This window comes from Pinus tabuliformis, chromosome 5_1 (assembly GCF_031772625.1).
Source record: "Pinus tabuliformis cultivar Carrire ecotype Pingquan chromosome 5_1, CPIR1, whole genome shotgun sequence".
Taxonomy (NCBI): domain Eukaryota; kingdom Viridiplantae; phylum Streptophyta; class Pinopsida; order Pinales; family Pinaceae; genus Pinus; species Pinus tabuliformis.
Window position 1 is genome coordinate 912,586,432 of NC_142305.1, and position 25,883 is coordinate 912,612,314.

The 25,883-nt window shown below is 42.0% G+C and overlaps 1 protein-coding gene across 1 annotated transcript in view; it reads right to left on the reverse strand.

The window, feature by feature from the left end:
- Nucleotides 1–901: 901 nt before the first annotated feature.
- Nucleotides 902–25,883, reverse strand: part of LOC149167779 (methionine aminopeptidase 2B-like) — a 299,021-nt gene continuing 274,039 nt past the window's right edge. Inside the window, exon 12 of the mRNA XM_089433147.1 lies at nucleotides 902–1,367. Coding sequence (XP_089289273.1) covers nucleotides 1,257–1,367 — 111 coding nt within the window. The 3' untranslated portion in view covers nucleotides 902–1,256. The remainder of the gene's footprint in view (nucleotides 1,368–25,883) is intronic.

A 25,883-nucleotide genomic window follows, 5' to 3' on the forward strand; every position in this document is an offset into this window, starting at 1 on the left:
GCATTGGACAGTGCAGAAAGAAGCTAGCCAATGAAATTGATATGGACATAGGCCTTATGCACAATCTTTTGGGTCAAAAAGTTTGGCTAGATACATGTGAGGAATTTTTTAAGAAGTAGAGATTCTAAAGATATTTCAAATGTTAGATTACAAACATTGGTCACTTCTATGGCTCTGATTCTAAAGTTGTAAGTTGATTTAGCCTCAAACTTAATATATCCTTGTCTATACTGAGTAGGCAAGAGATGCTAGTGCCAGGAAGATCACTTTAGGGTCTTGTTTTAGCTTGGGCATACTATGAGTTACTACGTTTCTATATATTTTGCCTCTTTTGAAATATACAAGAATATACAATGGAACCCTCTGGCATGGTAATATTATAGAAAGAGGCAAATTTTGAAGAGTTTCTCTGTCAAATCTTCAATCGTAAACAAGCATCTGACTTAAATTGTTAGGGTTCCCTTCCTCAAGGGCCAAAAGTGTACAAATAACTGTTCACTATTGGCCCTATATACTGAAAACACTAGATGATGAGAACGTAACTACTTGCCAATACACGACCATGGCCATACAGTAAGGACATATATATTGTATTCTGAAATATGCATTGTTATTGCAGTTCAGCTATTAAAGAAAATAAATCATTGCACTTTAGCCTTGCTGAAGAATCTAATGCGGACATGACAAATACAGACAAAAGAAGGTACAAATAATCTATAATGAAAAAGGTACCTGCAGTCATTCAGGAATATGTACCAAGGGACCTGATGTCATCACATCAAACAGTAATGCTTAATGCAGAAAAAAAATTTGGTTTGGCGACCTAGTGTTCATAGACAACATGGGATATAATGCAAATCCAAAGAAACTTGAATGATTCCGAATGACATAGTAGGAGAGATGAACAAAAGTTACCTCTGGCACTAAACCCAGAGTCCTCGATATATAATAGAAAAAAAATATTCTCTGAATTACATCTTCTCAAACCAGTCACCCATAAAACTATTTTGAACAAATCACAGGTCCTAAATTAAATGAATGAAAGCCTTTAATGGTGGAATGATGCATAAAAATTCAGTAAAATTCTCATATACAAATTCTTAGCCAGATTGTAAGTTATGCTAATGTGCCATTCTTACAATTCTCAGCATTGGGATCAGTATATTCTTCGTAAGCAGACCCTTGTTATAATCTGTATCAAGCAATTTACAAAGGCTTCTGAAGTGATAAACAACGTAGAAGCATTAAGTTGATCCTTAGTAATCATCACCTCTGGATATAACTTCTTTGCACGTTGGACGAAGTAGAATTGTATGTTCAAATTGTGAAACATAACTTCCCTTAATATCACAAAGAGGAGGATATGGCTGCAATATTAAGAACATTACAAGCAACGTTAATTATTCAGTAACACCATGGAATAAGAATATAAAGGTACTTTGAAATTATGTATCCACAAACACTAAGGAACTCTGGAATTAGAATGTGATGCAAATTCACTTAGGCATCTAAGGCAACTTGCAATATATAAGGGAAAACAAAGTACCTACAGATACATAGAAGATGCATGTTGATACCAAAAATAATCATCAACCATTTCTAGCATGTCCATTGACAAAGTTAATCATAAGACACAACATCCCACAGAAATGGAATTTGTGAGCAACTCCAACCCAAGGAAACATTACTCTTATAGACATTTACGATGTGATCTGTAAACTGCCATAGATATTCCACTAGAACCATTCATCACAACATATTTTTCAATATTCTAAAACCTTTTACTATGTAGTGTATTACCTTAGATCTTAGATTTGATATTACTGAAGTAGCTCTCAAAATAATCGAAATAACTTAAACCTATATGAAAGAAACAAGCAAATGAACATGATTTGATATTACTAAAGTAGCTCCCAAAATTATGGAAATAACCCAAACCTAAATGAAAGAAACAAGCGAATGAACACAAGATGTGACCTCGAAAAGCCCATATAGGGAAAACTCAGCTAGATAGTGAGGCCTCTGCTATGTTCTTTGTTCTGAATTATAAAATGCAAGTACAAAGGAAGGGGCACTCACTATAGAATTGCCATGCACATTGTGACCTAAATGGTCGTTATAGAATCTTCTACATCCACTATTATGCTTCAATAATCCACTCCTAGATGATCTACTCAAATCTGGAACAATAACAATACAAAAAGAATGGAACCCCTCCTCTTCCTCACAGCCCACTGCTTAACACAGCATGATTGTAATATCCCTAATGGAAAATTAACAGTAAATAATCAAAGCAAAATAGACAACACATCACAAAAATCGAAACAGACAATCAGACCACGAAAATGCTTCCACAACAGGACTTACTCATTTTATTAAATGGGAAAGGTGTACAATCAAGGTGCTGGAATGTGTGCACCTGGGCTTGCTTTTAGCAAGCTAGCAAAGCCCTCAATGATCCCTGAATCACCCTCCTTCAAGCCCTGTCAATTCGGCCCAACTGCTGTGCTGTAAAACCCAGAAAATGGTGCTACTGCCTAAAATGAAGAGCTGCTAGAGCCCTCTCTATTGCTCAGAAAATTCCGAGAATTTAATCCCAACCTCTACTCAAGAAATCTGGAATAACCCACGAAGGGTTTGGCCAAAGCTTGACCCAGGAATTTCGACCCCCTTGAGCTAGACTACCTCTCTCCAGCTGAGAAATTCGGCCTCCTGAATGATCTTCTGCTGAAATGCCTCCAAAATACCTGCAAACCCTCTTAGAAGGCTTCTCAAGCCTTTCCACCAATTCTCTACCTCAAATTCCCTTATCTCCCCACACTCCCGGAATGCCTCTATCAATGCCTACACAGTCCCTGCGCTACTGTGGCTCTCTCTACTGCTGCAAATCGGCCTCCTGTTGCTGTGTGGATTATGCTAAAGAAGAACTCCCTCCTTGGGCTGGCACTCTAAGTCCACCGAAGCAAGCAATAGGATTTCTGTTAGGAAACACCTGGTGTGCTGAACATTACATGCAGACTTGGCTCACTGTTCAAGCATGCTCTTGTCATAGACAAATTCGAAAATGATGAATGATAACCAAAAATGAGAGCTCCTCCCTTTTTTATCGAATTGCCTCCAAGGCTGCCCATGTGGGCCCACATCGACTTCCACCCACCTTCTTCGAGCCAATGAAAGCGTATTCTCCTTGTGGGCCAAAAATGCCTTCATGGTGGCCCCCACGTTCCACCAAAGCCGCAATTTTTCGCTGAGCCTATAGTTGGAGTGCCTCTTAGGCCAAAAATCACATATGGGTCCCCTAGGCCCCCTTTTTCCTAAGTGAGATAATGTGAGTGCCAAAATTGATCAAAATTTCGATATTCCCTTAGTGAAACACTAAGCAGGAATATCACAGTCCTCCCCGCCAAAACGTTGCTTGTCCTCAAGCAACTGCAAAGAAGGATGTTGTAGTATCTGTTCCCCCTCCCAGGTGGCATCCTCATCCGGTAGATTCCTCCATCAAATCAGAAATTCCCTGATGACCCTGTTACGTAGGTGCCTCTCTCTAGAATCCAAAATGGCCTCTGGTTCCAGCACCAAATGGCCTTCATCGTCCATAGGGGGTAACTCTGTAGTAGTGGTGACCTGCTGCCCTAGTGCCTTCTTGAGGCAAGACACATGAAAAACGTTGTGCACCCGACTCCCCGGTGGTAGCTCCAACTCATATGCTACCTCCCCCACCTTCCGAGCAACACGATAGGGCCCATAGAAGCGGGGTTTGAGTTTTTCAGCCCCCTTCTGCTTGAGCGTAGACTGCCGGTATGGTTGGAGCCTCAAAAAGACCAAGTCCCCAACTTTGAACTACCTCTCAACTCTGCCCCTGTCTACATAAAGCTTCTGCTGATTCTGGGCCATTTGCAAATTGTCTTTTAGAGCCCTCAAGATGTCTTGGCTCTCTTGTATCTAGTCCTTGGCCCTTGGGGCCCTGCTGTCTCCAAACATAACGTTAGCAAAAGACAATGCATCATAACCATATAGGGCTCGAAATGGTGACATACCTATAGACATGTGATGCGTAGTGTTGTAGCAGTATTCCCCCAAATGCAGCCATCGTATCCATGCCTTCTGCTGCCCTGTCACATAGTTACACAAGTAGCCCTCCAACCACTTGTTAACTATCTTCGTTTGGCCATCCGTCTGCGGGTGGTAACTGGTACTCGGGGTGAGTTCCGTACCCACCAATCTGAATAATTCTTGCCAAAACCCACCCATGAACTTGTTGTCTTGGACACTTACAATGGTCTTGGGGAGACCATGTAGTCGAAATACCTCCATGAAAAACAATTCAGCCAACTGTGAGGCCGAGTACCGGGCTGTAATGGCAAAGAAATGAGCATACTTTGTCAAGCCATCCGATCATCCATATATGCAGTCCTTTCCCTGTACTGTGGGCAACCGGATGATGAAATCCATCGATATGCTTTCCCATTTTCCCTCCGGAATGGGAAGCGACTGTAGTAGACCAGCGGGGTGTGTCTGCTCTCCCTTGTTCCACTGGCATGTGTCACACTCCCGTATATGCCTCAGAACGTCCTCCTTGAGGCCCTTCCATGCAAAGCGCTCCCTAATGGTCTGGTATGTCTTCGTAAACCCTGGTGCCCTGCTAGTGGTGAATCATGGGCAACCTGCAGAATCTTCTCCCTCAGTGGGGAGTTGGGTACCAAGTAAATCTGGTCTCGGTAGTAGATCACCTCGTTCATCACCCAATACCAGTCATCCATCACCAACCCATCAAGGATCTCGCATGCAAACTTGTCCTTGGAGTACTCAACGAGTAACTGCACCCTCCAATTCGGGGCAATGTTCATCAAGGACAAGGTGGCTGGTCTCCTAGACAACGCATCAACAACTACGTTGTGCTTCCCTTTGACATATTGATGTCAAATTCATATGCCTGTAGTTTTCTCACCCACTTTTGCTACCTCTCTTGTAGCTGTTTCTGCTCCAAAAAGAACCTGAGGCTATTGTGGTCGGTCTTGACCTTGAACCTGTTCCCCACCAAATACTGCCTGAACTTGGCCAACGCATGCATGATGGCCAGCATCTCCTTGTCATAGATGGAGTAGAGCAACTCATGGGGCAGTAGCTTCCTGCTCTCAAACGCTATGGGGTGCCCCCCTTGCATCAATACAACCCACGACCACTCTTGGTGCATCCCACTCCAACACGAAAGGCTGAGTGAAACCAGGGAGTGCCAACTACTCATGACCTCCTTGAGGTGATCAAATGCCTCCTGTGCTGTAGTGGTCCACTCGAAAGCCCCCTTCTTTGTCAAATCTATGAGGGGTGCAGCCAGCTGTGAGAAACCCTTCACAAATTTCCTGTAATAGGTGAAAATTCCCACGAATCCCCTCAACTCGGTCACATTCTGGGGCTCTGGCCAATCCTAGATAGCTCTCTTCTCCTCATGCACTCTGACACCATTCTCCCCAATGATATGCCCAAGGTAGAGCATCTCAGTTAGCCCAAACTCGCACTTGGTCAGTTTGGCACAGAACTGCTACTCCTCCAAGATGCGCAGTACTGTCTCAAGGTGTTTTAAATGCTCCTCCCTCGTTTGGTTGTAGATCAATATGTCGTCAAACAACACCAGCACGAACTTCCTCAACTACCACGAAACATGTGGTTCATGCATGACTGAAATGTGGCAGGTGCGTTGGTCAGCCCAAAGGGCATAACCAGGAACTCAAAGTGCCCATAGTGGCACCAGGATGTTGTCTTTGGGACATCTTGGTCCCTCACCCGAATTTGATGGTACCCCGACCTCAAATCAATCTTTGAGAAGAACTTTGCGCCCCTCATCTTGTCCATCAGCTCATCTCTACGAGGAATAGGGTAGCGGTTCTTCAACGTTTTCTTATTGAGAGCCTTGTAATCAATGCACATCCGTAAGGACCTGTCCTTCTTTTTCACCAACACAACTGATGAACCAAAAGGGCTAGAGATGGGTGTAATGTGTCCTAATTCCAATAACTCATGGATGGCCTTCTCAATCTCATCTCGATACGCCTTGGGATGTCGATAAGGGGTGGTGATGACGACCTGCACGCCTGGCTCCAACTCAAAGGTTTGCTCAAATTCCCTATTAGGAGGTTGTCCTAGTGGTATGTCCTCAAACACCACTGGATACCTGTCAAGAATAGCCTATATCTCCGAATGTGGTGGCTTGGGCTTTCCCCCAGCCTCTGAGATCCTCAACTCCACAACCCACTCGATGTCTCCATGTCTCAAGTCAACCTCCATCCTGTGGATCGAGACAGTCTGTGGTACCCCCTATATGCTTCTCGAATTGCATGTCATTATGGGGATGGGGAAGATACTCTCGGGGGTATGAGTGCATCCCCTGAAGCAACACGGTCTTGCCATTGACCCTACGAACTCCATCTCCAACTTCTACCAATCTGTCGAGACTTTGCCCAGTGTATAGAGCCACTGGACTCCCAACACAACGTTGGTGTCCGGTACATCCACCACAAAGAAATGATTTGTCATGGAGTAATTCCCCATGGTCACTGTCAAAGCTGGCACATAGCGGGTGCACTGCATGGTCCTGTCCCCAGGCACAAGAACTGAGAATCCCTCGAACTCCTCAGTTGTGATGCCCCTCCTCTGAACCAGCTGCACATCAATGAAGTTGTGGGTAGCCCCACTATCCACCAGTACTGAGACATGCTGCCCCTGAACAGTGCTCGAATCCTTATAGTTTGGGTACCCCTTGCAGCAATGCAAGTACCCCTCCAGTATGTGCGAAAGAACTCCTCTTGGTGGTGGTGGTGGTCTTCCTCCTCCTGGTGGTGCTGTGCTGTCCTCTCCCGACATTTCAAAATAAGTTCCCTCCTTTGCATCATTGTCATAGAAGACCTCTATATAATGAGCCTTGCCCGCTGCACACCTGTGGCCTGGTGCCCATGGCTCTTGACAAGTGAAGCACAAGTTCCTCCGCTTGAGGTTTCCTTTGGTCTCATCATCCAACTATGCACGCCTCTGATTGTCCCTCGGTGGTGGGGCCTTGCTGTCATTCCCCTTCTGCTGGAAGCCCTATCTAGGGGGAAATGGTGGCCTTGTCCTGGGTAAGGCATCCTGTAGGTCTCAGAATCTCCCTACGACATTCTGCAACGTAGTGGGCTTGTTGGACCTCACCAACCCACGACTCTCTTTTCAAAAGGTGACAACATTGGCTCTACCTGGGGATGGTTCATTGGATTGCAATGCGTCGAGAACCTGCAGACTGTGAACTTCTCTTTTGGGCATGGAGTCTTTTCTAAACAAATAATAATTTTTTGAAAGTGGAATTTTCAACAGAAACTGGAAATTTCATATAATAATTACAATACACACATCGGTATTTACAATGGGTGCAAGAAAATCCTCCTAGACTCTGACAAGTATGGGACCATCACCGACAAATGCAAAAACTTTGAGATGTAGGTTTCTGCACTCGCTGTCTGCTTGAGCTTAGTCAGCTCCCCAAAATAATCCTCTGGATTCTTCTTCTCAAACCGCTCCAACACCCTCTCCTGGTCAACTCATCATAGGCAGTCACTCTAGAATGCCCCAACGTGGTCAATTTGTGGAACCACCATTCGTGGGCTTCCCCTTCCAAGTGCAACATGGCAATCTTGATTGCCTCACCTTCTGTCATTTGGTTCAACTGGAAATAGGCATCCAACTTCTCGACCCAGGCCTTGGCCGAGCTCTTGGAGGACCCATCGGTTGGGAGAAACAACCTCCCCACCGTGCGTTGCAAGTTTGTCCCCTGCACATAACTTCCTCCATTCTGTCCCTTGGACTTGTTGTTGCCTTTTAGCTGACATAAATCTTTGAAAGTAATGGCTCTCCCAAATTCAGGCCCATAAGGCTGATACTCCAGGAAGTAGTCTCCATAGGGTGCTTCCTCCTACTCTGGTTGCCATCCTGCTCCAGATTGTAGGAACGTGGGGTTGGTAGATCTAGGGGGTGTGTTTTGGACCAATGGCATGTTGGCATGGAGAGATGCATGGTTGTGTGATGTTCCCAACCCTTCTCCATAGTGGAAATCCCCTTGGACACCTTTGCCCTTGTTGCCATTGATATTCTGTTGCCCCATCCCTTCAATGTTTCGTGACAAATCCTGCACTGCCTTTAGTAGCAGTTGGGCAAACTCCTTCTCATCCCTTTAGTCTCCCTCGTTATCCCCCATGTTGGGTTCCTCTACCTTTGGTTCTATCGCCACGGGATAAGGGTGATCTCTAGCTGTCGTTCTTTGCTCTTGTATCTCTGCCTCCAGCATGTCACATTCTCCCTATCCTTCGGTGTCATAGACTATGCTGCTCGCACAGGCTATGCCAGGTCTATGAGCTCTGATACCACTGTAATATCCCTAAGGGAAAATTAACATTAAAGAATCAAAGCAAAATAGATAGCACATCACAAAAATCGAAACAGCCAATCAAACCGCAAAATGCTTCCACAACGACATTGTCTACTCATTTTATTAAATGGGAAAGGTGTACAATCAAGGTGCTGGAATGTGTGCACTTGGGCTTGCTTTTAGCAAGCTAGAAAAGGCCTTGATGATCCCTGAATCACCCTCCTTCAAGCCCTGTCAGTTTGGCCCAACTATTGCGCTGTAAAACCCATAAAATGGTGTTACTGCCTGAAATGAAGAGCTGCTAGAGTCCTCTCTACTGCTCAGAAAATTTCAGGAATTTAATCTTGGCCTCTACTCAAGAAACCTAGAATAACCAACGAAGGGTTTGGCCAAAGCTTGACCCCAGAATTTCGACCCCCTTGAGCTAGACTAGCTCTCCAATTGAGAAATTCGGCCTCCTGAATGATCTGCTGTTGAAATGCCTCCAAAACACTTGCAAACCCTGTTAGAAGCCTTCCCACCAATTCTCCACCTCAAATTCCCTTGTCTCCCCACACTCTCGGAATGCCTCTATCAATGACTGTGCAACCCCTGCGTTGCTGTGGCTCTCTTTGCTGCTACATATCAACCTCTTGTTGTTGTGTGGATTATGTTGAAGAAGAACTCCCTCCTTGGGCTAACACTCGAAGTCCACCGAAGCAAGGTTTAGGATTTCCACTTGGAAACACCCGGTGTGCTGAACAACACATGCAGACTTGGCTCACTACTCAAGCATGCTCTTGTCAAAGACAAATTCGAAAATGATGAATGATAACCAAAAATGAGAGCTCCTCCCTCTTTTATCAATTTGCCTCCAAGGCTGCCCATGTGGGCCCACATTGACTTCCACCCACCTTCCTCGAGCCAATGAAAGCATATTCTCCTTGTGGGCTGGAAATGCCTTCGTGGAGGCCCCCACATTCCACCAAAGCTGCAATTTTTCGCTGAGCCTATAGTTGGAGTGCCTCTTAGGCCAAAAATCACATATGGGTTCCCTAAGCCCCTTTTTTCTTAAGTGAGATAATGTGAGAGCCAAAATTGATAAAAAATTTGATATTCCCTTTAGTGAAACATTAAGCAGGAATATCACAATGACAACCACCTCTTTAGGTTAGGGCTTTTGCATGCCTCAACCCTCAAGTAGAGTTAATATTTTGGATCATAAAGAAATTTCTTGAAAGGTCACACACAACTAGCCCAACATGTGTGGGTAATGGGTGTTGACACAACCACTTTGATACATTATTAATGTATGCGGCCCATTAAATAGTTAGTTAACAGTCACTCGTTGTAAAAAGGATCCTCTTTGTTAATAAAAACCAAATTAGTTAGTAGGTTCTCATTATAAGTGGGCCCTTAGGTGGTTAATATTCTCTATAGATAGATATATATTGAGCTATGTAATGTGGGCCCTTAGGTTATGTAATGTTCTTTCAAGAATTGTGATTGTATTTAAAGCATTGCTCTTGGAGGTTGCCCACTTGAAGAGGCAAGTGAACATAGCTCTGCATTTCCTATTATCAAAGAGATATTATGTGAATTACACTACAAGCGGTATTAGAGCTCTTTCTTTGGTAGACAGTGGAACAATTTTTTTCTTTGTATTGATTTTTGACATGAAAAGAGGACAATAGAATTTAGGTTAATTTCCAAAATTAATTAATTAAAACAAAATCATACAAAACAAAGATCCAGTGATGACTGCAAATTTTGTAGAATGGATCTCTTTTTATAGAGAGCACAGATTTCAGTAAAACTAGTTCCAAAAGGATCTCGCATAAGAAGACAAGAGTAAAGTGCGAGAGATCTTCGTTGTCACGCCCCAATCTTTTTTTTCTTTTATTGGGCGGGTGCGGCACCACCGAACGCTCACTTTTAACCAAGTGCACGTTTATGGACTACGCCTTAACCAATATCAACAACTTTAAACCGATATAAATATATCTTCACTTATTACCATAAGCATAAATCTTCTTCAAACTTCACAAACCATTCTTAACATTATCATATGCAATTTAACCGAATACAATTGCAAAACAACCGAGAAGAATGGGAGGGTCAACTCCCGGAAAGTCTGCCCAAATATATATATATTATGAACTTTCTTCAATAATACAATGAACAAGTGTGCCGAGCAAATCCACGGCCAACACTTAGAATTCTTTCCAATATATACAACAAGGCATAAGAAGCCTTAACCATACACAAATCTGCACCTTTTGTTTGTGAACGGCCCCCACACGGGTCACCAAGACGTTCACACAAATCTGCACCAATCTGCGTACATCCAACCCTCAACCGTGACCATAAAACAGTCCTCAACCGTGACCATAAAACAGTCCTCCACCGAGAGCATAAAACAGTCCTCAACCGAGACCTCTTCCACATAACCAAGCTCCAAGTATGCGAAGACTTCTTCTTATTCCATGCGCATGAGGAATGCGCATAACCTCCAAGACACCTCGCACTTCCTTGTCCTTATGCGAAGGAGAGCTCTTGAGCGAAAGTTGATGGAGAGAATGAGCTCCATCTCTCTCCATATATACGTATCTTTCCATGCGTTTACAAGGGGCTGCTCCACTTAAGGCCGACTTCCCTTTAACGCATAAAGCCCACGTATTTTATTTAAATTACATTATTTAATTCTTATTTAATCCACACATATTTATATATGTGTCCATCGTCCAAAAGATAAGAAATAAGGGGAAGAAGATCAGAGCGATGGAGGCGTATTTTGGACTTAGGGTTTCAGAAGGTATTCTCAGCGCCGCCGCGGTCCCAAAAGATCTGATCTGTTTTGGATCGGCTAGATGCCTGGCCGATGGATACTATGAGCACGATGCCCCTTTTGGGTCCTGGATTGAATCTGCTGATGAAAAAGATTTTTACGAATCGAACCATAGCAAACTGCGCTTCTCCTCCTTCAGGGTGCAGAGAGATTCTTTCACGGCGGCACCAGAAATCTTATGTCCGGAGTTTTATACCCCAAAACAAATGGTCCTCACCTTGTCTCGTTTTGTTACGCCATCGTACGAGAACTTTTGGCACAGGTATGGCAAATCTGCTTGCGACTATGGAGGAAAGAGGGTTTTGCCAGCTTACATGCCCCATTGTGGCACCCCGTGGATTCGATCTGCCAATCTAGGGCGGATCTTAAATGGCAAAGCCGTAGATCAGGTATGGGGTGGGAGTAGGGCCCTGGGTTCGCGGTGTTTTGAGGCTCCAATGCTCTCTGCAGCGCAGATCCGGGCTCTTACCACATCGACGCAGCCTTACAACAGAGGGTTCGAAGATTTTGTCATGCAAATGAGCGATAGCTCCAATAGGTCAGGGCCAGATCTGGAGTATGGCCTTCAGCCAGAGCAGGTAACAAACAATTGTTTTCAGATTTTGATTAAACCCCCACAAGGGAAAACTCGGTTAGTATGGGTCCATGCAGGAAGCACTTTCCTGCAACTGAAACAACAAATATGGGCAGAAATGGGATATCCAGTCTAGATCCAACATCTGGTCAGTGGAAGGCGGTCTCTACAAGACTGTAGATCGATGGAAAGCTATGAGATTGGGCCAGGGTCAATCATTTCTTTAAATCTCAGATTGAGAGGAGGGGCTCCGTCTACGGGACAGCAAAGCGGAGACAAGGGAAAAAAACCTGCACCCCAGCACCAACCCAAGGGAGGGTTATCCTACAAAAATATTTTGCAGGGCAGCAGAGATTCAGGGTCCTCTCCAGATCAAGGTGGCCATATACCCAGGCCATACATAGTAGATCAGGCAGAGCAAACCCCAGCCTTAAACTTAGATTCTTCTGGGTTGGACGATTTTGTAAAGTCCTATGAAACGCAAGCCCTCATTTGCCGTTTCAATAGTTTTTGGCCAAAACCCCTGGATCTATTCCATTGGATCTTCACCAGCTGGACCATGGAATGTGATATTCATCTCTGCTCAAAGGGGTTTTTCATAGTTAAATTTACATCCAAGGAAGTCAGAGATACAGTCATCAATACAGGACCATGGTTTTGGGGAACATCGGGGCTGTTTATGACCCCATGGTTTCCAGATTTTGACCCAAACAAAATGACTGTAACCAAAATGCCGGTTTGGGTTAGACTATATAATCTACCTCTGCATTTTTGGAATGAACGAGTTCTGGAAGGCATCGGGAACAGCATAGGGAAATATATCAAAACAGATCTGGAAAGGATTGATGAAAGGATCTACACATTCGCACGTATCTGTGTGGAAGTAGATTTAAGTAAAGGGTTGCCGGACAATATAAGGCTGATCTACAAACAACAAAACTGGCTGCAAGTGTTAGATTATGAAAATACCGCCTTCAGATGTAGACTATGCAGGCAGACAGGACACTTACAAAGTGCATGCCCAGAAGCCAAGAGCAAAAAGAAGCAGAAAGGGAAGCAGAGGAAAGGATGGCAATTCTCACCACCAGCTTCAGAGGACGAAGAATCAGAAGCAGAGGAGGAAGAGATCCCTGTAGAGAAGACCGAGGCAGCTCAAGAAATGGAGAAACAGAAAGGAACCACATCAGAAAACAAGGCAGAGATGACAAGCGTGGACCACAGTATAGGGGGCACCAAGCGACATCATCTCTCAGATACTTCAGATTCAGACAAAGAAAATGGCTCACAGAATGCAGAAACACAGTTAGTCATTGCTTCGACCGAGGCCACCCAAGGAGAGTGGCGTAAGGTCGAAAAGAAAAAGGGGCGAAAAACTTGAAATGTCGGAATCTTCAGTTTTTTTGCCTCTTTTCATCATCTCTTCCATCTTCTCTTTTTCTTATTTCTTTTTGCACGTTAGTCTTCTAACGTTGCGTGGGGTGCGAAAGCACCCGAGCCCTTGTGGCAGGTCACAGCATGCTTCATTGTTTCAGCAGATGTAACTTTTCATTATCTTTTTAATAAAAAGTTACGATTTTTTCTTCGGAAAAAAAAACTAGTTCCAAAAGATCCAGAAAAGTGGTGGAATTTCATAATTAGTGTCATCATAGCCAATTTGAAAAGTATAGTGTTGTTTCTGCTAGCTAGTCAACAACCCTACATTTGCTCAATATATGATGATATGCCACATTCCTCCACCATTTGCACTAATCAAACACCTCTAACCATCTATTATTTCTCTTGGAGGAAGGTGGGACACCACTCGGCAAGTACTTTAACCATTTTGCAATCATTTGCTTTTACATAATGTTTTGGGCATTCTAACATGGATTAAGGGTGATATGGATGATTGATCAATCTTGATTGTAAGCTTGTTCTCTCACCTTAACAGGGGGTTAGTTTTTGAACCTAGTCCAATGGGGCCTCCTTTGAGGCCTTCGGGTTATAGGAGGGGCACTACTTGGGAAACTTGGATTGAAGTAGCGTGTCCATAACCACTCCATACTTATCACTCTTCACCATTCCTCTGATTTCATGTTCGTCCTTCAGGGTTGTTGTCATTGGTTTTTTATTAGGATTAGCACCCTCATAACCTCATCCTTGAGTCTGCGCTGAAAACTTTTCCTTGGAGGTTACTGTAGCTACGAAAAAGGTAAAAGCATAAAATCGCCAGAATGAAAGGAAAAGAAAACTCAGCATGCAAAAGATGGTCAAGACATAAATTAAGGCATGGGCAAAACCCTGACATGAGCTCTACCCCATTCATTAGCCATCACCCAATTCCTAAGCACTTGGTGCTCCATCACATAATAAATAAGCCCTTGCATGTCCCAACCCTGATGAGCAAGAAGTTGAGTCATCATTAAGGGGTAAATAATTACTATATCATTCAAAGCATCATATAAAAGAAGTAAAAGGGGCACCAAAGGGGTGTAAAAGCAAGCTACGGAAAGTTTCTCCCTCCATACATCTATACACTCAAGATGATGGACCTCCATCAGGGACCATGGCACCTTGCCATGAGTCATTTCCTCTCTGTTGCAACATGATCACAAACACCTATGCATTGAAGGGTTGACCTAGGACATGTTGCCTCCCCTTAGGGGCTGGAAGCACCTAACAAGGTTGACTCTCTAGTCGTCCCTAACACAAGTAGTGCTGATTTTCTAAGTGCATTGTAAACTAGCACAATATTTCTTAAAAATTGATAATTACTTTCGACGTAGATCTTCTTTTAACTTATTCCAATATATCACTCAACAATTATACTTCAGAAATTCAACCATAAAGAAAAGTAAAACATTAGTAATCAGAATGCACATAAGAGAGACTAGATTTACCCCATCCTGGTTGGTGATCGAGTCTAGATGCTGAGAGGACCTCACTCCACCCAACCTAATGTATGATGAGGGTCTAGGATCTCACTCCACCCTTCCCAGTGTGCGATCAGGGTCTAGATGTTGAAGCACCTCACTCCACCATACCTGGTGTCTGATCAGGGTCCAAGACCTTACTCCACCATTCTTGGTGTGTGATCAAGGTCCACCTACAAGAGACACTCATGCAACACTAAATGTTGAGCCCTTTCGGTCTCTTGGACCCATTCTCCCTTACGAAAGAATGTCCATTCATGTTGTAGACATGTTAGCACTCCATCTCAATGAAGGGTAATTTCCACGAGCCCTGGCTTGTCTCTGAAGTACAAGAACTTGTCTCTCAACAACAACTTCCTCAAAAGATCAGAAGTCTGCTCATCGGTGGAGATGCACTCGAGCCTTATTGCTCTCCTCTGCACCATGTCATGGATGTAGTGGTACTTGATCTCAATATGCTTCGACCTGTCATCAAACATGAGATTCTCTAAAAGCTTCACACAACTTTGATTGTTGCAATATATCACCATTGGTTCCAACTCTTGGCTGAACAATCCTGCAAACTTCCGGAGCAATACTGCTTCGTTACAAGCCTCATTGGCTAACAATGTACTCTGCTACAGCATTGTTGAGTGCAATCAACCTCTGCTTCCTGTTCATCCACGATATCATAGCAGATCCCAAACTAAAGCATACTCCTAAGGTACCTTTCCTATTTTCAATACTTCATGCCCAATCAACATACGTGTATCCTTGAAGCTATACATCCTTGTTTGCAACAAATCTCAAGCCATAATTCATTGTACCACGCAAATATCTCAAAATGTGCTTTGTTGCAATCCAATGCTCATGTCTCGGTTCAACCTGGAACTGGTTCAATGTGTTCATAACAAAGCATATGTCCGGCCTGGTGTTAACCAAATATATCAATGAACCAATTAGTCACTGGTACATAGATGGATCTACCAATCTGGAGTCGAAGCCTCTTAACTTCTTCAAGTTAGTCACCATGGGAGTCGCCATGGATTTGCAATCCATCATACCAAATCTCTAAAGGATCTCTAACACATACTTTCCTTGACCAAGGAAGACTTCACCAGGTTTTTGCCATACTTCTAATCCCAAGTAATAGTGCATCAACCCAAGATCCTTCATATCGAACTCAAAATCCAACTGCTTCTTGCACTAAATGATAAGAGGCTTGGCACCTGTTAGAAATAAGTCATCAACATATAATAGTAAGATCAATGGTTCATTCTTCACAACCTTAAAGTAAAGGTTTGGATCGGCTTCGCTCTTGGTAAATCCCAATCTCGTCAGATCGCTGTTAATACAAGCATATCAAACTCTTGGAGCTTGCTTGAGTCCATACAAGTCCTTCTTCAACCTGCAAACACGAGATTCCTTTCCAAATACCTCAAAGCCTTGAAGTTGCTATATGTACACCTCTTCCTCAATCACACCATTGAGGAAAGTAGTGTTCACATCCATTTGGTGTAATTTCCATTCCAACGAAGCAACAAGAGAAATAATGGATCTAATAGAGGTGTACCTAACAACTGGAGCAAAGGTCTCATCATAGTCTTCTCCCTCTTTCTGGGAGAATCCTCTAGCCACAAACCGTGTCTTGTATTTGTCAATACTACCATCTACAGCATGCTTAATCTTGTATATCCACTTGGAAGTCACCATTGAATTCCCTTCAGGCCTTGGCACAATCTCCTAGACATCATTCTTCATGATTGATTGGTACTCTTCATTCATTGCCTCCTTCCATACCTGTTGACTAGCTACTTCTTCATATGTGGAAGGTTCTTCATCAATGAGTTTTGTCATGAGAGCTGCATAGTTGGAGAACCTCTTAGGTTTCTTCACCTCTTTAGATGTGCCATCAGGAGTTGCATGTCCTTCTGCCTCTTCCAATATGGATCTAAGCCATGTTGGTCTCTTCTTGATCTTTGGAACTATGATTGGTTCTGCTGGATCTTGAGGCCCTTTTGGCCTTCCGGTACATTCTGTAGAACTTGAATGCTCCTCCCTTGAGGCCTCTTGCTTCACTTCATCCAAGGAATCTACAAAGACTTACAATATGCCACTTTCTCATCGAAGGGGCCATATGTTGAAGAATGTAACTAGGTTCGGTCATATTTATAGATTATTATGACTTGTTAAAGCATGGGTTTCATGCTTGGGTCATCATGTTTTAGGTCAAAGTCCCCACTGAGGAATTCTAAGATTTATTCTAAGTCATTAGAGTCATTATCCATTAAAAGAGACCCTTCTTGAGCTTTTGAATCATGTAAAAAGGTTTATTATTGAGTCAAATAAGGTATTTGTCACCTCCACACCAAGTCAGCCGCAAAATGGGCAATTCGTCCTCACCTAAAGCCTATATATACAAGCAGTTCGAATTCATTTGGAGACATCAACTCAAGAAGTTCGATCTACATCAAGGAAGTGCAGAAAAGTGTGAAGTTCAAGGTGAAGAAGGAAGAAATACAAGTTGAAGGTTTTGGGCTATCTCTTTCTCTCTCTTATGCAAAGTTACTGGGCCAGTTGCTGGATTGAAGTTTTACTACTGGAAGGGTCAAAGTTCTGAAAGTGTTGGGTCAAAGATTTTGCTTCTGGAATGTTGAAATTTTGGATTTGCTGGGTCAAAGATCTAGGTCGAAGTTGCTAGAAGGAGGCTGGCTTGTTGGTTGGAGGAGGTCTGTGTCTAGGTCAAAGAGTCTTGGATTATCTCATCTTAACTATTGAAGGAAGAAGTTTGACTGGGTTTTCCCCTAGATAGGGGTTTTGCCCTGGTAGAGTGCCTACATCTTGTGTCTCTTGTTCTTGTGATCTTCATACACATATAATTTGGTAATTTCCTGATGAAAGATAATATAACAAAGATAGAAAAAAAGCCAATATAATTCACAAGTAATTAAAAAGAAATTGAAATCTAACCCTAACTCTACTAGCATTGATTTCTCAACATGGAATCCGAGCAAAGGTCAGGGAAGATTGGAGAACACTCTATTGGATCAAAAGGGTCATATACAACTTATTCAACAAAGTCAAAGACAGAGTTTTTCGCTGCACTCACAAGTTCACTCAATGATGACAATGCATGGATTTTTGATACTGGAGCATCAAGACACATGACAAGAGATAGCAAACAACTTCATACTCTATCAAAAGAACAATCTTCTCAATTAGTGGAAATGGGAGACAACAAAAGCTATACTGTTAAAACCCTGGGATCAACTTCTTTAACGATGGAAAGTGGAGCAAAGCTACATCTCAACAATATACTATATGTTCCAGGTTTGTAAAAGAATTTACTTTCAATTTCTTATTTAAAAGATAGAGGTGATAGAGTTGCTTTTGTAGATGGAAAGGTTTAGCTAGAGCCATTGGAATTCGTGAAGGAAGTTTATATAGAATATTGACACCATCTCCTCAAGCCTAGTTCACATGAAAATCAATCCCATTAAACTATGACATAGAAGATATGGTCATTTACATTAGAAGGTTATTCCCTTTCTCAACAAATTGGTAAATGGCATTCCCAATATTAAAGAAGATCGTGAAGGAATATGCCTTAGGAAAGAATACAAGAAAACCATTTACAAGCAGTGAAACAAGGTCTAAAGAAATATTGGACCTTATCCATTTAGATGTATGTGGGCCTATGTCTGACAAATCACTTGGAGGTCATCTCTATTATGTAACCTTCATTGATGATCACTCTAGAAAGACATGGCTCTATCTACTCAAAAAAAAGGATGAAGTATTTGAAAAGTTCAAGGAATTCAGGTTTGAAGTAGAGACCTTAGCGGAAAGAAGAATAAAGACTTTAAGATCTGATAATGGTGGAGAATACACTTCAAAAGAAATAATTGCATATTGCAAAGAAGTGGGAATTAAGAGGGAGCTCATTGTTCCCTACAATCCCGAACAAAATGGAGTTGCAGAAAGGAAGAATAGAACACTTGAAGAATGTATTCGAACAATGATCTTTGATCAAGACATTCCAAAATTTCTATGGGGAGAAGTTGCAATGGCTGCTGTATATATTCAAAATAGAAGTCCTCATAGAATCCTCGATAATATGACACCCGAAGAAGCATTCATGGGAAGGAAGTCTTGTGTGGACCATCTTCGAATCTTTGGATGTCCTGCCTATATCCATGTTCCAAAGGACAAACGAAAGAAGCCGAATTCTAAAATCATTAAAGGGATCTTTTTTGGCTACAATCTTTCTTCAAAGGCATATAGAATCCACATCAAAGAAGGAAGACACATTGAAGTATGCAGGGACGTTATATTTCATGAAAATCATGCCTACAAAAGATCCAAAGATATTCCTATTGATTCCAATGACGAAGATATACCACTATTCGAAGAAGAAGAGCACCACGACAATCCTATAACAAATCAAGAAGAAGAAGAAGGACCAAGTGACCCTATTCAACTTGTGAACATACCCGACACAAGGAAAAGGCCAAATTGGTTAAAAACTACTCTTGAAGATGCCGAAGGACATGGAGCCGTGAAAGAAACCTTTAGAGAAAGTAAAAGACCAAAAAGATATTATGGTTATGCTGCATACATGACAATAGAAGCTGAACCAACTACATTTGAGGAAACTGCTCATCAAGAAGTATGGAAGAAAGTTATGTAGGAAGAATATCAATCCATCATGAAGATTAGGGTTTGGGAAATTGTTCCTAGACCTAGTGACAAATCGATTGTCACTTCCAAATGGATCTACAAAATCAAACACGCTATTGATGGAAGCATAGATAAGTACAAAGCCAAACTCGTTGCTAGGGTTTTCTCTCAAAAGGAAGACATAGACTATGAAGAAACCTTTGCACCTACTGCAAGATATACTATATAATATCTTTGGTTTCGTTGGCTACAACAATGGAATGGAATATCCATCAAATAGATGTGAAAACAACATTTCTAAATGGGACCATAGATGAAAAAGTATTTATTGAACAACATAAAGGATTTGAAATAAATGGCAAAGACACTCGTGTGTAGACTCAAGAAGGCCCTATATGGTTTGAAGCAAGCTCCTAGGGCATGGTATGCAAGAATGGATGCATACCTTCTAAGAAACGGGTTCATCAAAATTTTTGCTAATCCAAATCTCTATATCAAGGTTGTCGATAATGAGCCAGTCATTATTCTACTGCATGTGGATGATCTATTTATTACATGTGTAGAGTGAAGGATACAAGAATACAAGAAGATGCTAGCAACCGAATTTTAGATGAAGGATTTGGGTCTAATGCATTATTACTGAGGATTGGAAGTATGGCAAAAACCTAGGGAAATCTATTTAGGGCAAGGAAAGTATATAATCAAGTTGTTGCAAAAATTTAGTATGATGGAATCCAACCCCATGACTACTCCCATTATCACTAATCTCAATAAGTTAAGAAGCTCCGACTCAAGTCTCGTCAATCCTACCTCTTATCGAAATTTAGTAGGTTTTCTGATGTATCTAGTAAACACAAGACCAAAGATATCTTTTGCTGTGAACATTCTTAGTAAATTTCAGTTGGAGCCTCGTCATGACCATTGGATCACTGCCAACCATATATTGATATATCTATGAGGTACTATTCATCATTGCCTAAAGTATGATAGCAAGAAAGTCAAGCTGACAGGTTTTACAAATTTTGATTGGGGTGGTAGTGAGACCGATGGAAGAAGCACTACTGGTGGATGTTTTAGTTTGGGACCTGTGATGATTTCATGGATCAGTATAAAACAAGATCTTGTTGTTGTAAGTAGTGCTGAAGCTGAGTATGTGGTTGCATGTGAAGTGGGAAAGGAGGTTGTATCATTAAGGAAGCTTCTGTCAGATTTGTTTGAAAAACCTCTAAGTCCTACAGTGATAAATTGTGATAATCAAAGCAACATTAAGATGTATGAAATCCCGTGTTCCATTCAAGGACGAAGCATATAAAAAGAAGTACCACCATATTAGAAGTTTGGTACAAGATGGGATTGTGAAGCTACAATATGTTTTGACTGATGAACAAGTCGCTGATATGTTCACAAAGTCTCTTCCTAATAAGAAGTTTGAGTATTTGAGAAGCATACTTGGCTTGGTTGATATTACTGATTTCGTTAACGAAAGATGTTTGGAAGAAACTTCATGGGAATCTTGTGTGATACAAAGTGCCTGAGAGGACATCAAGCAGACATATGTATTGATGTCTAGATCCCGATGAGGGAGCGTGGCATTGGTCACGGAGCTCTGACCTTGGATACACACCTAGATCCCTGGGTTGATGGTTAACAAATAACCCTAATGGTACCTAGACTAGCTAAAAGCTTTAGTCCATCTTAGTCCCAACCATCTTAGTATTCATGGAGTTATGAATTTATTTGTGTTAATAGACAATTCGTTAAGGCCAGCGAGCAACCAAATAAGCCCCACATGTGCTCAACGTTTTAGTATAAAAGGAGATGACTTGAGAGTCATTTTACACACATTTCACTCTTGATTTCTCTCCACTTGTTCTGGGTTTTAGTGGAAGAGAAATCTAAAAGAGGAAGCCCTAAAAAGCAAAAGGTAAAGGAGCCCTAGTATGAAGCCCTAGACGCAGTCTCTACAAGCCCTAACGCAGTCCTAAGGAGGATGCCCTAACGCAGTCCTAAGAAGGAGGATCTACGCAGCAATGGAGGAGGTCTTAGTAGCCCTAACCGCAGTCCTAGCAAGCCCTAGCCTATGACAGCTCTACGCATCCATTTGTGGAGGAAGAGAGCTTGTTGAAGGAGGATAATTCCCTGTGGTAGCCGCAACAAGAAGAGGCAGGGACAGCGTGTAAAAGGAGTACTGTTTTGGGTCTATTTCAGGGGTCCAAAGTGTTGGAGAAGGGGCCAAGTTCCCTTGCTGGAAGAGCCGCAACCATTGGACACTTTTGAGGGCACTTTGGAGGGGTGCAGATCCATGGAAAGGCAACCGCAACCTTACACAGTCTTGTTGTAGGGTGTCGCAGTAAATTACAGGCAGGTCGTAGGGTAGACAAGGGCTAGGGAAACCCAAAATTGAAGTACCCACCCTTAGGCCCTCAAAGAAGGACAGCCGCATCTCTTAGGAGTGTTTTTGGGCACAAAAGGAAGGTTGGTTAAGGACTGTTGTGTGCCCTAACCAAGCCTAGTTTGTTGCAACCAAACAGACCTCAGAATAGTGAGTTGTAGCATGCATCTTATGTGCTTGGTGTGTGTGCAGCTAAGGTCTGTGGCAGGCCACAGGTCTAGTCACTCCTAAATAGGCAGCATGGAAGTGTTAGGCGCTGCCACATGCCTAGAACAACAGCATGAGGAGGAAGCCATGTTCAAGGTATGTTTTGGGCATGATTGTTGGGTTGTTGTAGGTCAATGGGACAGCAAGCAATCTTAGGAGTCGCCATGAATAACAATGGGACAACAAGCAATCTTAGGAGCCGCCATGACTAACAATGGGATTGCAAGCAATCATAGGAGCAACCATGACTCACAATGAGACAGCAAGCAACTACAGGTGCTAAACATTGGCACAACATGTGTGACAACAAGGTACAGTAGTGCTAAACATTGGGATAACAAGCTGTGATGGGACAACAAGGCTATGATGCTTGGTGGAGCAAGCAAATGGGGCAGCAGTGGCTAGCATGGTGCAGCAATGGCACATGGAACAGCTATGGTAGCATGGTGCAACAATGGCACATGGGACAACAGTGGCAGCGTAAGGTGCAACAGTATGATGTGTGTAGCATGGTCATGAGGTCCAACATAGTGATGATGGGTGCAGCATGGTGCAACATGGTGAGGTGCAACATGATGACAAGATGCAGCGTAATGATAGGTGAAGGAGTCACCTCGGAGAATTAGTTGAAGCAGCATGTCTTCAACTGAGTTTAGCCATCTCATGTATCGTCTTCTTAGAGATGATCTATGCTCTTATTTAGATAAGTCAAAGTGTTGACTTCTGTTGTAAATGTACTATCTCTCTCTCTCTCTCTCTGCTGAACTATTGAAGAACATATAAGAAGAATTGATCAAGGGTTTCCCCACATTGGGGTTTGTCCCTGGCTAACGCCACATCTTGTGTCCTCTTGTTTGGCTTGTCTTCTGCAATCTATGTTTATGTTCTATCTGCAATTTACTTTAATGTTGATGTGATTTCTAATATGGAAAAGATATTGAGCTAACTATGAAAATTGAAATAAATTGCACTAAGCATTGAATATACCTAAATTTAACACAGAGTGCCTACATCTTGTGTCTCTTGTTCTTGTGATCTTCATACACATATAATTTGGTAATTCCCTGATGAAAGATAATATAACAAAGATATAAAAGAAGCCAATATAATTCACAAGTAATTATCAAGAAAGAGAAATCTAACCTTAACTCTACTAGCATTGATTTCTCAACAACATCTCGACTGACCTCAATTTGTCACTACTCTGGAATGTACACTCTGTAGGCCTTCAATGACTCGCTATATCCAACAAATATGCCTTTCTTTCCTTAAGGCTCGAGCTTGTTCCTCTTATCCTTAGGAACATGAATATATACAAGAAAACCAAAGATTCTCATGTGACCAACCTCCGACTTCCTTTTTGTTATGTTTGGGTAGTTGTGGGATGTATTTCTCTAAGGAATCCCATCTGCCAAAACCCTTGCCCCAAAGAAGATTAATGTCATCACAACTATTATAGGATCATTCATAAAAAAAAAAGAATTCAGATGTCTTGGAAGTTTGAGGTCTCATATATATTCATGTGAAAAATTCTATCATTGCAACAACTGATTTATTTTACCTACTTATTTTCCAATAAGTTATTTACGAAAACCCTTCAGTGAACATTAAAATCTAAGTTGCACGAAACGGGGAAACGGAAACGAGTTTCCGAAACGGGAAGCGATACGAAACGCGACCTCCCCAAATTTTGGAAACGGGGAAACGCGAATATATATATATATATATATATATATATATATATATATATATATATATATATATATATATATATATATATATTAAATATTTAAAAATTATTAATATATATATGTGCAATCATAAAGCATTAATGATACATTTACATTATATGATTATAATTTATTACATTTAAACATTAAGATTAAATTTACATCACATTTACTCATGAGTCATGAATAATCACATAATGAAAATAAAAATATAGGAACTGGAAAATCCAAAATCAGCCTTTATTTATATTAGTATATGAGGCTGCAAGTACAATAAAGACTATAAGGCTGCAAGAACTATAGAGACAAGTCACAAAAGACTAATCCTCATCATAACAATCCTCATCAAAAATAGAAGCAGCAGAATGCTCAACAGTGGATGGTGGTGCTGAAGAAGATGATGCACCAATTCCACTTCCAGAATCGTCCTCAATATTCAGGGCAGCAAGAGAGAGATCCAAATCAGGATTTTCTGCATCCACAACCCATTCTTTAGAAGGACCACTGTTGTATTTTGGACCCCTACGAGATGTAAGGCGAAGGTTGGAGTGCACATAAACAAGATCCTCTGCTTTCTGTGAGCCCAACCTATTGCGCTTCACAGAATGAATAAAACCATAAGTGCTCCAATTCCTTTCTGCTGATGAAGAGCTTGCCACTTGTGAAAGAATACGAATGGCAAGGCTTTGCAAATGTACACCATTTGCTCCATGACAAATCCACCACCTAACTGGATTCATGGTGCTTCTCTCCTCCAAAGCTGATATATCTGCATAATCATCTATTCCTGCAGCAAAACTGGCAAATTCCTCCTTTACCTCCCTATGTAGATGAGAAGGAAACATTCTCATAAGTTCTTTTTACTTTGCTCACTGCTCAAAACACCCTAGCTGAAACAACTGCCAGTCTCCAAGAGAAACGACTTGCTTAATAGTGTGATGAGAGAATGAGACAAACTGCTCTTTTATAACTTTAGAATAGGTTTCTAGAACATCCCGGAAACCCTAAAAAAATTTAAAAACAAATTAAAAAAAAATAAAATTAAAAAACAATTGTTTTTTTGGGGAAACGTGGTCCGTATGGCCAGAAACACGTTTCCAGGCCGTACGGTACGGGGAAACGCATTTCGTTTCGTTTCGTTTCCCCTGGGGAAACGACCCCTAGGGCCACGTTTCCTGCAACTTAGATTAAAATAGTTTCTGCTGCAAACATCACACCATAATACAAAAACAAATATGTGCATAAGAATCAAACACATCAACACAGATATTTTGGACAATTGTCCTCGGAAAAACCCAGTGCGGAAAACCAGTGCAACAAAGGAGCATTTTATTAATCAGTTATTCTTGAGTACAACTAGGTTCCAAACAGGCTTTCCAAACAGAGATAAATTCTCCAGCACCCTCCCCCAGACTCGGCGTCAGACTTGTTGGCCTTTGCACAGCTTCCAGACCCTCTGCGTCAGCAACTGCCTCTCTGCATCACCCATGCAGGCCCTCCAGTGACTGTGCAATCCTATTGCCTCTGCGTCTGCCTCTTTATGCACTGATCTTCTGGTGCTGTTTCTTCCTATTTGTTCCATACTCGCTACCTCTTGCTACAATGCAGACCACTAGTTTGAATTTCCCAGCAAACCCCGCTCCAGAAATCGAACTGACTAGTCTCCCTCAGTGTGTTCTCCAACTGACCCTTAAGCCTCTTCTTATACTTTTCCTGTTGGTCCTTCAATGACCGAGATTACATCTCTAATCAACGGTTAAGATTAGATTTGGATTGATCCATGTCTTTGGAACCTTCTAACTCAGTTTTATATGAATACCCATTAATATTTTATTTTTCCTAAGTTTAGGCTTAGGAACTCCATTAAAAATATTAATTATTTTAATATCTCCTGAATCGGGTAGAGTCTGCCCAAACCATTGTTGGGTCTTGGAGATCTCATGTGCTTTAGCCTCTCCACCACTTTTCATGGCTAGAGCACATCCAATGCTACCCCAAATCAACACTCCCTCTTAGCGAGGATTGTGCTCTAGTAATACTCTACACTGAGCATCACTCTGATTATACGACACTAGTACCTGTGCTGATGCTTGGCCTCCCCGCCCAACATCAACTGCATTGTAGCATCTGTGTTGCTGCCCATGGCTCTGCCACTGCCACTACCTCATCCGTAGGGCAACTCCCTCTGCATCT